General features: G+C 29.7%; 1 protein-coding gene across 3 annotated transcripts in view; it reads left to right on the top strand.

Annotated features, from left to right (window-relative positions):
- The window catches only part of rictor (rapamycin-insensitive companion of Tor), a 65,680-nt gene that overhangs the window by 13,777 nt on the left and 35,587 nt on the right, over nucleotides 1-16,316 (top strand). For all 3 annotated transcript variants that reach the window (XR_013027871.1, XM_076499783.1, XM_076499784.1), the window contains exons 6-17: nucleotides 1,845-1,912; nucleotides 3,990-4,057; nucleotides 5,922-6,004; nucleotides 6,393-6,480; nucleotides 8,059-8,149; nucleotides 8,681-8,747; nucleotides 9,447-9,527; nucleotides 9,830-9,930; nucleotides 12,778-12,955; nucleotides 14,828-14,932; nucleotides 15,210-15,392; nucleotides 15,927-15,986. Coding sequence is in view for 2 of the 3 variants with exons in the window: in XM_076499783.1 (XP_076355898.1) it covers nucleotides 1,845-1,912; nucleotides 3,990-4,057; nucleotides 5,922-6,004; nucleotides 6,393-6,480; nucleotides 8,059-8,149; nucleotides 8,681-8,747; nucleotides 9,447-9,527; nucleotides 9,830-9,930; nucleotides 12,778-12,955; nucleotides 14,828-14,932; nucleotides 15,210-15,392; nucleotides 15,927-15,986 (1,173 nt within the window). In the remaining variant the exon portion in view is untranslated. The remainder of the gene's footprint in view (nucleotides 1-1,844; nucleotides 1,913-3,989; nucleotides 4,058-5,921; nucleotides 6,005-6,392; nucleotides 6,481-8,058; nucleotides 8,150-8,680; nucleotides 8,748-9,446; nucleotides 9,528-9,829; nucleotides 9,931-12,777; nucleotides 12,956-14,827; nucleotides 14,933-15,209; nucleotides 15,393-15,926; nucleotides 15,987-16,316) is intronic.

Here is a 16,316-nt window from a genome sequence, read left to right on the forward strand (position 1 = left end):
ATTAATCAAAACAAACTACATATAAATATCTGATCACAGGTTATTACTAGGCAGAGCTATCATACTCAAGATGTAGTTACATTTAGTTTGTTATTTTTAGTTATTTTCATATAATTAGTCAAAATGAAGTTGCACATTGTGGTATCCATCAATTTTAAACCAGTTAGTTATTATTTTGAAGGTTTTGTTTAAATGTTGGTCATTTATGAAATTAACTTTGAAGGTCAATAACGTGTGAAGCATAAATATAAAAATCGATATGTACTTTTTAAAATTATTTAAGTAAACATTAATTTTTAAAACAATATAACAAGTGTTTTTAATGAGCCTCATGTTACCTCATCATTTAACTTAAACAGATAAATCATTCACATAGGATGCTTTATCAAAACTTTATTTGTTCCCCAACCCCCAGGTCCTTGTGTGTAACTTTCCAAATTCTAAATATAAATTTTGTTTAATTCAACAAAGTCATATAGAAATATATTTTACCATTGAAATTATAAAGCAAATAAAATGGGATTTTTCTCTTTGTATTTATTACAGCCATTGTTTTTTTTTAAACCTTTACAAAATATTTAACCTATACATCATTAAACACCATTCACTTATTAAGTTATTTGTGTTACTGAGTCTCAGTTTTGTTTACTGCTACAACTAATTATTTTTAAACTATTTCTGAATAATTATGTTAATAAAGTAGTTGGCCTCAGATGCTTCTTTCATCAAGAACATGACTTGTTTTCAATGAAAATGAATTTACCTAATATTGTTTTCATTGCATGGTTTTTATTGTTATCTTAGAACTGTTTTCAGGTGACCTAAAAACATTTCTTAAAGTAGCTAGACTGAATTTATGCTGCTAATTATTAGCAATGTGGTATAAAACAATTTTATTCATTTTTAACATTGCTTGCCTAATGTTATATAAAAAAAATTTCATCAGTGTTTGTTGCAAGTAATGGTAAAACTCGTATATACTTGAATATGATGGACTGGTGAAATTTATTGTTTCTGTAGTTATCTTATTTAATAAGAGACATTTGAATGTAGAAGACAGTTGATTTATAAAGTTTTTTTTTTAGTAAGAATGTTATAATTTTGATAAGTTCACTTTTTGTTCCTCATTTTGAAAAAAATGCCAATTTTGTTGTTTTAATTTCTGTAACTACAAGGGCTGGCATGGCCAGGTGGTTAAGGAACTCAACTTGTAATCTGAGGGTTGATGGTTCAAATCCCCATCGCACCAAACACACTTACCCTTTCAGCCATGAGTGTGTTATAACGTAACGGTTAATCCCACTTTTCATTAGTAAAAGAGTATCCCAAGAGTTGGTGGTGGGTGATAATGACTTCCCTTTCCTTTCTTAGCCTGGCATGGCCAGATGAGTTAAGGCGTTCGACTCGTTATCTGAGTGTTGCGGATTTGAATACCTGTTGCACCAAACATGCTCCCCTTTCAGCCATGGGGGTGTTATAATGTGACGGTCAATCCCACTATTTGTTCGTAAAAGAGTAGCTCAAGAGTTAGCGGTGGGTGGTGATGATTAGCTGCCTTCCCTCTAGTCTTACACCCCTAAGTTACGGATAGCTAGCGCAGATAGCTCTCGTGCAGCTTTGTGCGAAATTCCAAAAAACAAACAAACACATACAAACTGTAACTACAAATAAAACTTGAACTTTATATTTTGTGATGATTTTACTGTTATCAATGTATGAGGTAGTATAGAATGAAATACAATAAGTTACTCTAGGTCAGTGTTTTGTTATCTGTAGTGTACAAGTACATAATTTAAATATCTTTGTAGAGGTACTTAATACAAATATTATGATATTTTTTGTAGCGTATATTAGGCCCCTTCACTGATCCACACTTCAGATATTCGGCTGATACAGTAGATCATGCTATCAAGTAAGAATTTGCTAATTTTTTCTGACTGTAAGAAATTGTAGGAAGTGAGTGAATGAAATCGTACACATGTGAAACATCTATAAATTTAAAATACATGTCATTTGTTTTGTTTTTAACACTGTTTTTGAGATTTTAAAAAATTCTTTATGAGTATGATGGTGTGAGGAATTCCGTAATAATCATTTAATTAAATGTAATCAATTAATTGAGCCATTGATTAATTTATTATCAAATACCACTAATCATCCAGCTTTAGCTATAAGTTCTAGCTTGGTATTGGAACAATAGTATGTTGTGAAATGAAAACAAGTGTACATAATTTCAGTAAATTGCACATGTTAATTTTTAAATTTGTTTTTATTACATATTTGTGTGTAATATCTATATCTTTCTTATTATTTGAAATGAATACAATTTTATTTTATAATAATTAATGATAGAAAAATATATACAAAGTCATTTTAATATCCATAAAAGTCTTTGCTCCAATATTTGGTAACAGTGATACCTTTTAACTTGAAAATGAAAAAAAGAGTTAAATACTAAGGTAAGTTTCAATTAATTACAATGAAAATATCAAGAAAAAATGCAATGGAACTTTCCTCTTTTTTGTGTGAACCTTCCAAAACATGTATAACAAGTGACATTTTATTTCTTTTTCAAAATGAAATCACATAGCATATGCTGAATTCGTTGGATTTTAACATTTTCAAATCCCATCTGAAAGCAGCTTTTTAGTTTAGGTTAGATGTTACTTGATATTTTTGTATTAATCTTTATTTGCAATATTTTTTGTGTTAAATGTTTATGGATACCAGTCACCATTGATCATAATGTGATCCTTTTTGTGAAAGAAACCTGTGCTAGATAATAAAATATATTACACTATATTAAAAGTGCACAGCCTTTAAATAAGTAAAGAGAAACCTTCAAGAATACAAATTGACAGTCTCCATAATGTCACGTGCAAATATCCCCTACATATAAACATAGGTGTACTGTGTAAAAGACCATAAAATATACAAACATACATGTCAGAAACAAAAAAACACTTGGAATTAACCATATTCTATCAAGTTCTCATCTGTGGATTGTAGGAAGATTGTCAAAGTTGTCAAGTGATTTGCAGGCCACTTATGTTATGATTGTCTGTAGTGAATAAGGTAACAAAGGAGTTATAATTGTCTTGGAAAACAGTTTCTGCATGATGCAAACACCTAAAGCCAGCAGAACAGGAAAAGTGTAAACCATAAACCACATCAAACACGTACTATTGTTGTAGGACAGGTACAAGCTTACCACAATGCCTTTAAAAGTTATCCTTATAATATGAGTTACAATTGCAGTTACTAAACAGAAACTAATTTTCACTTGAGGCATTATTGAACACTGACAGAAGTAGGCATCATAGATGCTATGACACCCAGCCTTTTGGAATGTTGATTTTTCTTGATAAATTCAGCTTTGCACAAATATTAAGATAGTGGATATATCTGGGTTTGGCTGAAAATCATGTTGAACCATCTAGTAGTCTGTTATAGTGTGGAATACCATTTGGTGAGCAGATGGGACAGTTACTACTGTCAATACAAGGCCCTCTTCCTTTCTGTGGCAATGATTAACTTACTAGGGAAAGCAGTTTTCATGCACTCAATCCAATTCAAAAAGTAATGGCTTGAAGGTCAGGGTATTACCACCTATATTTTGTCATGTGAAGCACAAGCAGCAGGTAATAATCTTTCTTAAGCATGTGTGATCCTGTTTTCCAAGAATTCTTCAAATGAAGTGGGCTATACAATTTCACAAACCAAGACTTCAGGCTTTGTGTAAATATGAAGTATAATAACCAGTTTTTGTCTTAAAGATTGCAAAGAGCAAATCCACTTAAAACTAATAGTAATCTTGTATCCTTTATTTGATGCTCATTTATTTATGAATAAAATGACAGTCTTTGTGAAGTGAATGTCTATTTATTTATTGTTTGACTGTGTGAAAGATACTTTGCTGTTTAGATTGATAGGTCAGAAATTGATTACTTATTTTTATTGCTTTTTATTTGTGTTTTATTTTCATTTAGTGAAGACAAGGAAACGAGATTTACAACAGCTAGACTTGCCCTGACAGCAGTGTTACGTTCTTGGCCTGGTAAGTGCAGTCTTTAGATAGTTACTGGATTCTATTTGTATTATGTTATATATAGAAATAAAGTTGCTCTATTTAAATCTGGTGTAGATTTAGATTTTTTATTAAATTTAATGCACCTTACAAAATGTAATCTTGTGAAACAAAGGGGAGGTATTTTGAACATTCAGGCTAGTTACAGGTCCATACACAAAAATAACACATGATTTACATTTGTCTGTGCTATTCTGTTGAACTTTCATCCCTTAATATTTTACAAGTACTGTTCAACATTTATGCAGATCCAGCAGTCTGTTTGTTTTGTTTTTGTTGTTTTTTTTTGTGTTTTTCTTGCAAAGAATACTTGGAATAAAATAAGTGAAATGTATAGGATGTTTTTGTATAAAGTATTGATGAAAGAATTAGTACATTTAAATTTACATTTCTAATTAACATATATATATATATATGTTAATGTTGGTCTTTCATGTTATTCTATGATTCCACATTGATAAATTTCATTGTGAGTTTGTAATGTCTATTTTCAGTGAGCTACAAAATGAAAAATATGAAACTTAAAAAAATGGTACATACACATAACATGTATCAAGCAGGCTAGAATTCAACGTTGATCAATTTTATTTGGTTTTCTAAGCTTAATTGATTGCATTTTTTTGTATGGATAATCTTAAACTATTATTTGTATGTTAATTTTAAAAATGCTTACATTATATCATGAGTCATTATCGATGTAGCTTTATATATTGTAGACATGATTAAAAAGTACTGATTAGATGATAGAAGATACACATGTATGTGTACTTAGTTTTCTATAATTTCTGTCATTTCAAAACCTTTGAACCTCATGGTAAACATAAAATACAAAAGTTAATAAAAACATTTGGTTTTTAACTAGTAGACATACAGTGCTGTCCAAAATTGTCTTCATTTTTATTTTAAAATTCGGGCCTGGCATGGCCAAGCGCGTAAGGCGTGCGACTCGTAATCTGAGGGTCGCGGGTTCGCTACCACGTCAGCGCTTAAACATGCTCGCCCTCCCAGCCGTGGGGGTGTATAATGTGACGGTCAATCCCACTATTCGTTGGTAAAGAGTAGCCCAAGAGTTGGCGGTGGGTGGTAATGACTAGCTGCCTTCCCTCTAGTCTTACACTGCTAAATTAGGGACGGCTAGCACAGATAGCCCTCGTGTAGCTTTGTGCGAAATTCCAAAACAAACAAACAATTTTAAAATTTAATAATTAATTATCTAAAGAAATACAAACTTGCAGAGTTCAACATTTCAAAACCAAACTTGGACAGTTTTTATTGTAGTTCTCAACACATATAACTGGTGTTTGATTTCAACCCCAATTTGCTGCAATATTCTCACAGTTACAGTCTCTACCTCCATGGTGTTTGTTATAGTTATGTGATACATAGTGTCCTTGCTTCCAAAAAATGGAAAGTCAAAAAGAGTGATGTTTAGCAAACTTGTAGCCAGCAGAATCGACCCACCCTAACTAATTCTTTGCATTGTGCCTTTTCTGGCATGTTTGCCATTGTGAAAACAAAACAGGACAATAAAAACTGTTTGAGTTTGGTTGCAGCATGTTGAAAACTGCATTGTATTTGTTTAGTTACTAAATTTTAAAATAAGAAAGGATTTTGGATCATCCTGAATAGTAAGTGACATTAACTTATTTCAAAATTTGATGCTATTAATTTGAAGTTAAGATTTATTTAGATTTTTACATTTGTAAATCTTGTACATATCTAGCTGATTGTGAAAATATTTAGAATTCTTCATTTATTATTTGTGGTAATGTCATTGTTATAAATTGTTTTACCAGTGTTTGGCAAAAATGAAATTATTTTAAAATGTTTCTAGGATTGGTGTACCTGTGTAAACCAAATTCATCAGGACTTCAGTCACTGATAGATGTGCTTTATTTGCCCTACAGTGACATAAGAGTGAGTTATTTGTTTTTTCTGTTGGTAAAAGATGCTATTGTATGTGATGTATATAAATTATTAAATTGAATTGTTGTGTGTATTTTTCACATAAAGCTTATATTTTATACTTTACAATTTAAAATTATTTTTGATAAAAGCCCAAAGATTTGAAACAGTATTTGCATCATGTGTTTTTTATATTTTAACCACACCTTTTCTTTGAGTTATTATACAAGATGAGCAATGCCCAAGCATGTCTACAGTGTTAAAAGTTATCTAAAAAAATACTTTACACCAACTCTGAAAGAAACATTGGTACTTTTTATAAAAATGGGTTATCAAAATGTTATATGTATTGTTTTTTTAACTGTGCTGTGTCTGTATAACTTTTAACTCTGTACCACAGAGAAACATTATGGATCTGTTTTTTGACCTGTTTTGTCTACCATCACCTGAGTGGACAGATGATTTTTCTGTGGCTATTTTATCAGCTGGTAAGTATTTTATTATTTAAAAGAAAAAATCAATATTGTGAAAATATTAATAATTCTCAAGAACAGTGATAATGACACATTTTTATTGATGTTTTTCTTTCTTAACATCATTGCAACATGTCACAGTCAAAGGCAATGCCATCACATTTGTTGACTTGCATTGAAAATTTTATTGAACTACTGTTTGATAAATTTATGTCAGTAAGGATGGTACCTAATTGTAGATTATAATTCATATTTTAGTGTTATATATAGTGGTTAATTTCTTAATTTATAAGTAAATATTAAAAGAACACACCTAAATATTGATTTTTATGAGTTGCATACTATGTTGAATGTAGAACTGTATAAAATTAGATGTTTGTGATGTCAAAATACTAAGTATAGAGTTTTATAGGAATTAGAAACTCAAATTACTGATATTGACAAGCTAGAATATAAAAGAACGAACCTCATATTTTTCCTATATTCTGAGATATTGCTTATTCACTAAATCAAACACAGTGGCCCTGTTCACTGCTTTCTGTTGTTGGAAAAGTTTCCTTTATATATATATATATATATATACACACACACTTACTTCAATACACAACATGTAAGTAACCAGTCGAAAGCTCAGAATGTCCCCGTAGTTGCTTTCTCAGTAATTTTAAAGTACTTAGAACCTGTTTCATTCTTTTGAACCAAGATTTCAAGCACATAGTTTGTCTTAAAAAATATGTAATTTCGAGCAGACTAAAGACACAAAGTACAGCTTGGCTACTAAGGTTGATAAATTATAGTGGAATTCTGTTGTATCTATATAGTTATTTATAATTTTTTTGGTTATTTCACATGTAAATATAACACCTCCAAAAAACATTATATCACTTCACATGCTCTGTGTGCAAACTTTGAAAAGGTTTAGCAACCTATGGCAAGCAGCAAACAAATACAAAGGTATTCATTTGTTTAGCTATTTTATTGAAAGTTTATAAATTATTGTATGCTAACATATAGTCAATGCTTCATTGAAGAATTTTGTCAATATTAGTTTGAAATATGATTTTGCTATACCTCTTGTATAGCAAACACATTCACACGAGGCACAACATTGAAACTCTCTATTTTAATATTTTTAAATGCAGCATTTGGAGATTATTGTTGTTGTATTTTTAATTAGAAGAATTAAAAGGTAAGACCACAAATAAACTGAAATAAAAGTATTATAGGCTCTGGCATAGTTTTACACTTTCCTTATTGATAGTGCTTTTTAAAAAAAAAAACTGCTCTGCAGCCAAGGAACATATTAAAACTCAAGAGCATTCAACTCGATGTTTTCATTTGCAGTATATTAATGTTACTGTTGAATGAAGAACAGCTTCTACATTATAAACCAGTTATCAGCCAGTTTGTCCAAGACTGTTTAAACACCATACTGTTTTTGTTTATAAGTATGTGTATTTGTTTACCTATACCACTGTTTATGAATTAATATCCAGAATGTGCAGTGTTTAAAATAAGATCATTCATATTATTCTCATACATGTTAAACATCATAAAAGATGTCAATATACATTAACCCTTGTTTGTTTTTAGACCCTTCTGTTATGCAACATTCATGGCAGTTATATGAAGGGTTTGTAGCAGCTGAAGGAAGGGACATACTTCCTCATGTAGCAAAACACAGGTAAGATGTAGCCAGTGTGCTAAACACTTAATAGTATAGTTTAGGGAAGTCAATAAAATACTATATAAACGTTTTTTATTTTGTTTTTTTCTTAACACTCCTACGAAAAGTGGGGCCTAATAGGCCACAGAGCAACTTGAAAGGTTATTAATATTAGGCTAATAATTTTGTATTTAAATGAAATTGCCATTTAAATCCATTAATGAATGGATTAACAAGATTCCCACTGTCCCTATTTACTATCTAGCGAAACCACAGCCAGGGGAATGGGCTTGGTGAAATCAGGACTAGAAACGTCTTTTCGTAGGAGTGTTAACAGATGGTACTCAATTTTTCATTATTTTTGTATGTGTTACATTGTCTTGATTTGAGATACCTAATATTAAGCATTTTGTAAGAAACAGTTGTTCAGGTGGTATTAGCAAGAACATTTATATTCATTTAATATATTGATTGCATATTAAAAGATATGTACTTTGCAGTTCATTGTACCTTCTAATGGTTTTTCTTCTTTTTTGTTTCAATTTCCAGAACAAACTTTGTTGAAAACTACTTAGCACTTTTATTGTTTGCCTTTGTTCAAATTGGAGTGTTAGAGGTAAGTTTTCATTTTAAAGTAAATTGTCTGGAAGAAGTTTTGAGATTATACAAAAATGTAAAGTAATCAAAGGATGATTTTTATGACAAAAAATATACTTTTTTGTGATTAGATCAAAAGGCTGTTTAAAATAAGAAAAGTTTAAATTCAAAAACTTATAAATGATGTAACTTTTGTTCTGTTCATCTTCATTTGTTTTTTTTCTATGGTTAATTTTCCATCTTAATTCTTTCTTGGAGACTCTTACTTTCATTTGACTGGTGTTATATGTGGTGTTTAAAATTTGAGCCTTGGTGTGTTTGAAATTCTTCTCCTGAATTACCCAAAACCAAAAGAGAAAGAGTGTTTAGAAACTGTATAAATTATCAAAGCAAACAATATCTTACTAAACCTTGATAATGACTCCTAGCAGTATTAGGTGTACTTGGTAAGGTCTATTTAGTGTTCATATGCTTGACCTCAACCTATATCCTGTCACCTGCTGACATAATTTCTGTCAGATTTAATCCCTGTTTTTTTTGTCTTTGTAACAAAATGTAAATTATGTATTACTAGTACTGATCATGCGAAAAGAAGAAAAACCAGTGTTCTATCAAAACGTAATATGTTCCATCATGAATAAAAGTTTTCCTTGTGCTCATAAGTCATCGTTTGTCTACCTATTATTAATCTTTCTTTTGTTTTCCATTCTGTTTTTAGGCTCTTGTAGCTGTCATTGTGTGTGATGATCCTCATTTGTCTGTTAGGGCTACCATCCTCTTGGGAGAGTTGTTATATATGGTAAGTTTCATAGTTAAGTGACAATATATTGTGTTTATATGTTCATAAATATTTCCCAGATTTTCAGTAAAATGTTTAACTTAATGAAAATAACGAATATATGTGAGATAGATTTTTATGTAATGGTTTCCTTATGAAATTGTGATACCAATCTATTGTAACCCAGTATGTAGTCTTGATAAATTGAATTGATTCTTGAATTTATAAAACAAGTTATGAATGTAACTTTTAAGTGAATAACAATAAAGATTTTGTAATGTCCACAAAGAACTATATATTTGCAAGTATGTGTTTTTTATCAGGCAAGTTCATTGTTACCTCCAGAATGTAGCCACCACTGTCACTGTTTACCATCTTTAATGTCTCATGCAGCTTCATTTGAAACTTTTCCCCAGAAAAGAAAGTAAGTTAACCTGAAACCTTTCAATGACATTAAAAACTAAGGGCAGTTCATGTTTGAAATAAGGTAGTTAAAATGTGTTATTACATGAATCACAAGGTGAAATTAATTTCTATGTTGCCCTAGTACTGGTATAATTTGCAAACAGAAGAACAAATCACAGTGACAACTAACCACATAATTTTTTTAAATACACAGTATTAACACATGTATGTGGCCATATAATTACTGCTTTCTATTTCTGTAAGTCAACTTAAATGTAAAATTTAAAGCAGTAAATAACAAATTTAAATTAATCTGAAGATAGATTAACATGTAGTGTTAGGAATGTTACTATTAAAGTATGTGAAACTTTTTTAATATATGAAATAACCATGAAGATCTTACAGAGAGTTTTAATTTGATGCTTTGTTTTTTTGTCAATATCAGGAGCTTATTGTTCTATAATGGAGTGATGCAGAGTTCATTATAGAAAGTTAAGCTCTTGATGAAGACATAAAACTGAATTATCAGACAAATAAGACCCACTGTAAGATTTCTAAAGAGCATACTAAAGAGAAAGGGAGACAACTGACAATCTTGGTATTTTTAGAAGTCCACTGTATTCTGGTTTGTTTTAATAAATATATGATTTTCCTGCAAGTCACTTAAACATTTTAATAAATATTTTTTATCAGTTTTTACATGACTTTCTTGAGACTTACTGGTGAATCTCAATTTTAATAATGAAATGAAATAGAAAATAATGATCTAATTAAAAATTCTAAATACTACCAAATTGATAATTTGCCCATGTCAGAATTAAAGTTGTAAATATTTGCATTTACCTTAATGCCAACATACAGCTTAATTTTAACTATTTCAAACGTTTATCACCATGAAATATTTTTAAGAGTTGATATTGTTATCATTATTAACCTTTTCAGTACTGTGCACTCTTGAAGCTTCTGTTCTGTGCAAGTCACAAAGTTTTATCAAGTTACACATCAAAATATTCCAATAGAGTTAGCATTATCTTGAACATTCTAATTTAAAGATAGATGCATGTTTTATTCCACTTATTTGAAATAAGTATATATAATATATTAAAGGTTACTTTAAAATATGACATGTACTTCAGCTTTATTGCCACATGATGAATGAGTGTTTGCACATCTGAAGATTTTGTCCATATTACTTGGATATATCTAGCCTCAATTCTACTATAGAACTGTTTTCCTGTCCAAGTTTTATTTGGACATTCAGAACACAAGAAATATGAGTATTCTCACTCTCTAACAGTAGCCACACCCACCTTCTGTATATGACTTCACAGTTGTAAATATGACATAAATGTTTATAACCAATAGAAAGAGCTAATTTTAATCTACAATTTTGTAATGGTTATTTCAAAACTGGCACACTCTAATCATTAACAAGTCTAGAAAAAAATGCTAAAGAGCAGTTTTATGCACAGCTCTCACGTAACTTTGCACAAAATTAAAAAAAAAATAAATAGATAAGATATTTTAACTTTTCTGCATTAATATAAAGTAAATAAAGCAGTTCTAGCAGTATATATGATTTGTAGATGTATTAACTGCTAAAGCTTCCATAAAGGTAAACAAAGAATCGTATTACAAAGAGATCACATTATAAAAGATTTTTTGTAATGTTTTTTTCATTCTTTATAAAATCTTTAATGTTAAATTCTGAAATTGTATTTATCTCACAACTGCAGGAATTTTCTTCTATAACATCCTGTATTCATTTTAATTAGGTTCAGTGCATGTCAAAACTAAAATCAAATAATTCTACCTACACACATCCTTTTCTATTGAATACTACTATTGAGTTTTTGTTGTATTCCAATAATACACCTGAATAAAAGAACTTGTTATTCATTAAAAACAAACTATATTTCTTAGACATAAATTTGTCTTGGCCAAGAATATTATTAAATTTGAGATACAGTATTTAGCAGAGGCATTGGTGATGCTGTTTTGAAACTTTGTTGACATAAACTTAAATATTCTGTTCTATCCCTCATATTTTAATTTAACAGATCAGTGTTGAGTGGTGTGGCCAGTAATGACTGAAATAGTGACTACCCTCCAAGCATATTTTATGATACAAACTGGTGGAAATATAAAAGTGGCTGAATTCCAAAAATTATGATTGACAATTTTGATAATTTGACAACTGTTTAACTACATCTTGTAACCTGTTGTTTTTTGCTTAGTAATCTGAAACACCACCTTTTTCTGCTCTTGTTGTTTTGAGTTTTTTTTTTTTATTATTTTTAAGAAGTGTTTTCAAATTTTTGTAATTGTGTAATCAGGTTTATTTCTAAAATATCAAATGCTCATTTTATTTAGTTTGGACATTTTACTAATAAAGAAAATAAAAATCTGTAATTGCAACTTGTTTATAAAATATGACTTGCTTCAACTATAAAAATAAAGGTAATACATTTAAATATTCACCACGGATTCAAAGAGAACGTTTTGACATGTGAAATAAAAAGAGCTTTTGTATATTATATACAGTGGCATGTGGACTGTGATATATCCAACAAGTATTGTCAATAAAACTAAACTAAATTGACCAAAAGCTTATGTTAAGTGAAAGAATAAAATAACTAGTTGCTTCATAAAACAGAAAACTGAAATCTTAACTACTCATGTTTATTTGGCACAAAAATTTAGAATTTATCTTACAGTTGGTTAATTATGTATTTTTTTACTTGTTCTTGATGATATATTACTTCATATATAGTTTAGTGCTGTGAGAATTCTGTCTTGTTTGCTAATGTTTGAACATGCTTAATACATAAATAAAATATTGTGATCCATGTTTCATTCCCTTTAGCCAAGCCAGTACTGCTATAACATATTTAAATCGTATGCATTCGTTGAAGAAGAGAGGTGTTGTGCCATGTAGTCTTTTTCTAGACCAGCTGCTTCAGTTCTGTAGTCCAATAAAAAAACAAGTGGGGTTCTCTGGTAGTTCAAGACATTCAGCTCACTTTCGGCAGTATCTGAAAAAGGTTGTTGCAGTACTGTAGTTGTGATGTATAAAGTTTGGAGTTTATAAATTAAGATAAAGTTTGACACTCAAATTATGTACAATTATGCATGTGTTTGTAAACCTTTTCCCATTAATTTAAGGAAATTTTATTTGCAAAGTATATAGGCTTTCAGTAGTTTTTTTTGTAAGGAATCTTAAGACAGTTAGAAAGCAATATTTATTGCTTTCTTATGTATATGGATATTAGTTAGTAGTATTAGGTGCATAATCTGTGTGATATAAATAAATTAGATTAAACATATTTTATTAATAAAACACATTGGTATTAAAATGTACTGTGAATACACTGAAATTTAAGTTTTAATTTGGCTGGTATTTGGAGATATTGTAAACTGCATTTCATTTTGATGGATTTGTTGCTTTGGACAAATAAGTTTGTATATAATAAGTACCTATGTGTATTTTAATGTTTTAATATACATATTTCATAAAAACAAGGAGTAACTTCAGTGTAAGAAGGGTGTTGTGAATGTTTATTTTGGTCAAATGTTCAAGAAAAATTTGGTAGAAGTAATAACTTCTTTTATGCATACTTGAAACAAAATTGCTTGGGCACAAATGGTTTTAAGTAGTTTTTAGAAAACTAATTTAAATTGTAGTTCTTCTGAATGTTATTTTTCAGGAAGATTTGATTTTTTAGTCTTAAAATATTATTGCATTGCTTGAGAAACTATACATAAGCACTAATGTACAACTTATGTGTTCTTTGTCTATTTTATCCTTAATTACAATTAGTGTAATTAAAATATATACTCAATTCTCTAAAATCAAAGTTGGATATTTTTACAGAGAGTTGATTATATTATATTAAAAATTTTGTAGCCTCACCATATTTTTATGGCCTGTGTCTCCACGCCTGATTACATCCAAGAACTATGAATGTTGGAATTAACCCTCCAGAATATTTTCCCATTGCCAAAGAATCCATTGTAAGGTCATCGTGTTTAAAGCACACAGTTTTCATTACATACTTTCCATATTCCAATTGGTGTACAAGAATGAGAATTCCCCAGCTTCCATTTTAACAGTTTGATCACATGGGTGTTGTATCCAGTGACTTGACTAATATGTCTCTAAATGGAATATGTAATAAAGTGAATACCTTTTTCATTCTCCAGTTGTGTATTGTATGTGATGATTGGGCAGGAGGTATGACTGAAAATTTTGTCTTGGTGAACCCATACCTTGTTGGCTTTATTTCCAGATGGATATTCTTTTTGTTTCTGTGGGTACTGTTGCTTGGGGTTTGTAGATGGCTTTTGCCACTGACTTTTGTGTTTCTGAATTCTCAACTGTTTCGAAACTTTGAATGCCAAACTAGAATATAGTTTGTTGCAGGTCTCTTTTTGTGTGGTTCTGGTTCCTCAAGTTGATTCATATTTTTTTGTTTTCCAGTGCTATTAAGTACAAAGTATATCTTAATATTGGAAATTCTAATTCCTCTTTCTGATCTGAGTCTATGAATATTTTTGCATGGAGAGAACTGTTATATACCATTCCCAAAAGTGATCAGTTTTTGGTGACATCATAATTTTAAAAATGTAGTTGTGATACATGTCATTCCACTTTGACTTTGTATTACCTATTGTTGTCACATAATTTTTTAATTTTTATATTTATATAAAGATCATTTTAATATAACATACTCAACCCTATAGATTGTAATTATTTTTATGTTTGTGTATGCACATTTCTTTTGACGTAGAGTTGGATAAGATAGATCACTATCGTGCTAAAGTAAAATACTTTTATCCACATTTGTATAGCATCAGACTTGTAAACAAGTAGATAAATGTCATGCTTGTATTTTTTTATACACGCATTTCTCCAGACCTCTGAGGACATAGGCAATCAGGCTATCAAAGACACCCAAGTTACTATAAGAGAATACACATGCTGGGATTGGGACCTTATTGGAAGTATACTTAAAGTACCAGTAAGTTCTCAGTAGTTGATAATCATGCATTTTACTACATTTCTGTTTCTAGAAGAATATTTTTAATAATAGATCATTCATAAGATATTCTGAACACAAATTCTAATGAATGCCTACACAGTTTTGGCATAAATATGTTTATCTGCTAAAATTTTGTTTGTTTTATTTTACAAACAATCATAATTTTATATTTAAATGTTTTCATACATAATTGAATAACAAATTAAATAAGTTTTTTGTAAAAAAAAATTCCCCTAAAAATGGTTTTGTCTTTTAGTGGCCTGGAGATGTACTATACAAGTTAGATGACAGTAGTCATAAAAACTTCATCAAGAAGCTGCTTCATTTCTACAAACCAACAAGTAAACAGTTCTCACTAATAGAGGCAGACAAAGAACATGGGAGGCAGATTTGTGTTGTTGGATGTCAACTGATTGACTTTCTCCTTGAAGCAGATGAAGTATGTACATGGATTGGCTGCTGTAATTTGAATTGTTTTTATTTCCAAATGTGCTGTTCAGGTGTTGCGTGGTATCTCACTCTTACTAATGTTTCACTTAAAAAAAAAAAAAATCCATTCCAATATTTCTGAACAGCTTGGATAATGATACAAACTGTATTGTATGTTGTATGCAAATTTAATTTACACTCTAGCCCTTTGTTAATGAAAATTTTTCTATTTAGCAAACATCTTTTTATGATTATTATAAATTGTTTTTGAAAATTTTACTGAAATTAATAATTTTATAATGGCTATACATGTTGTTTTGATGGATGTTGACTTATGGTTATAGCTGTCGTGTCAAAAATTTCATGTGATAATATCTGTATTTGAATTTGGTTTAACTTGTTATTCTTTGCAGTATATATTAGTAGTTCACAAAGTATCTATTGTGTAGTTAACAGGGAGGCTGTCTTTGATGTTAAAGGTATGAAAAATATAATTTTTTATATTTAAGTAGACTTCTAACATATTCTTGTTTTTGTTTAATAGACAAAGTCCTATGAACTGTTAGATGAATTTTTGACAGACTTGAACCTTTGCCTGTCACAGGTAATATAAATTGCTTGCTACTGAGTGTTGTTTATTTCACTGGAATAATTTTTTTTGCATCTTATATAAAGCTTATAGACATGAGTTGAAATAACTGTAATTATATTACATATGTTATTTATAATTACAAAAAAAATGATAAATAAATAATGAGTTTATAAAATAGAATGTAGATGGCCTGAGCATCACTATATTGGATTGGGAGTCGAAAGGTTTTTATTTTGTATCCCACTACATAACTTGCAATATAGGGCTATAGGTACATTTTAAGGCTGATAGTTAAATCCTACTATCAGAGTAGAGTTGGGGTGGGTGTTGTTGATTAGCTCC

Source organism: Tachypleus tridentatus, chromosome 4 (assembly GCF_004210375.1).
Source record: "Tachypleus tridentatus isolate NWPU-2018 chromosome 4, ASM421037v1, whole genome shotgun sequence".
Lineage (NCBI taxonomy): Eukaryota > Metazoa > Arthropoda > Merostomata > Xiphosura > Limulidae > Tachypleus > Tachypleus tridentatus.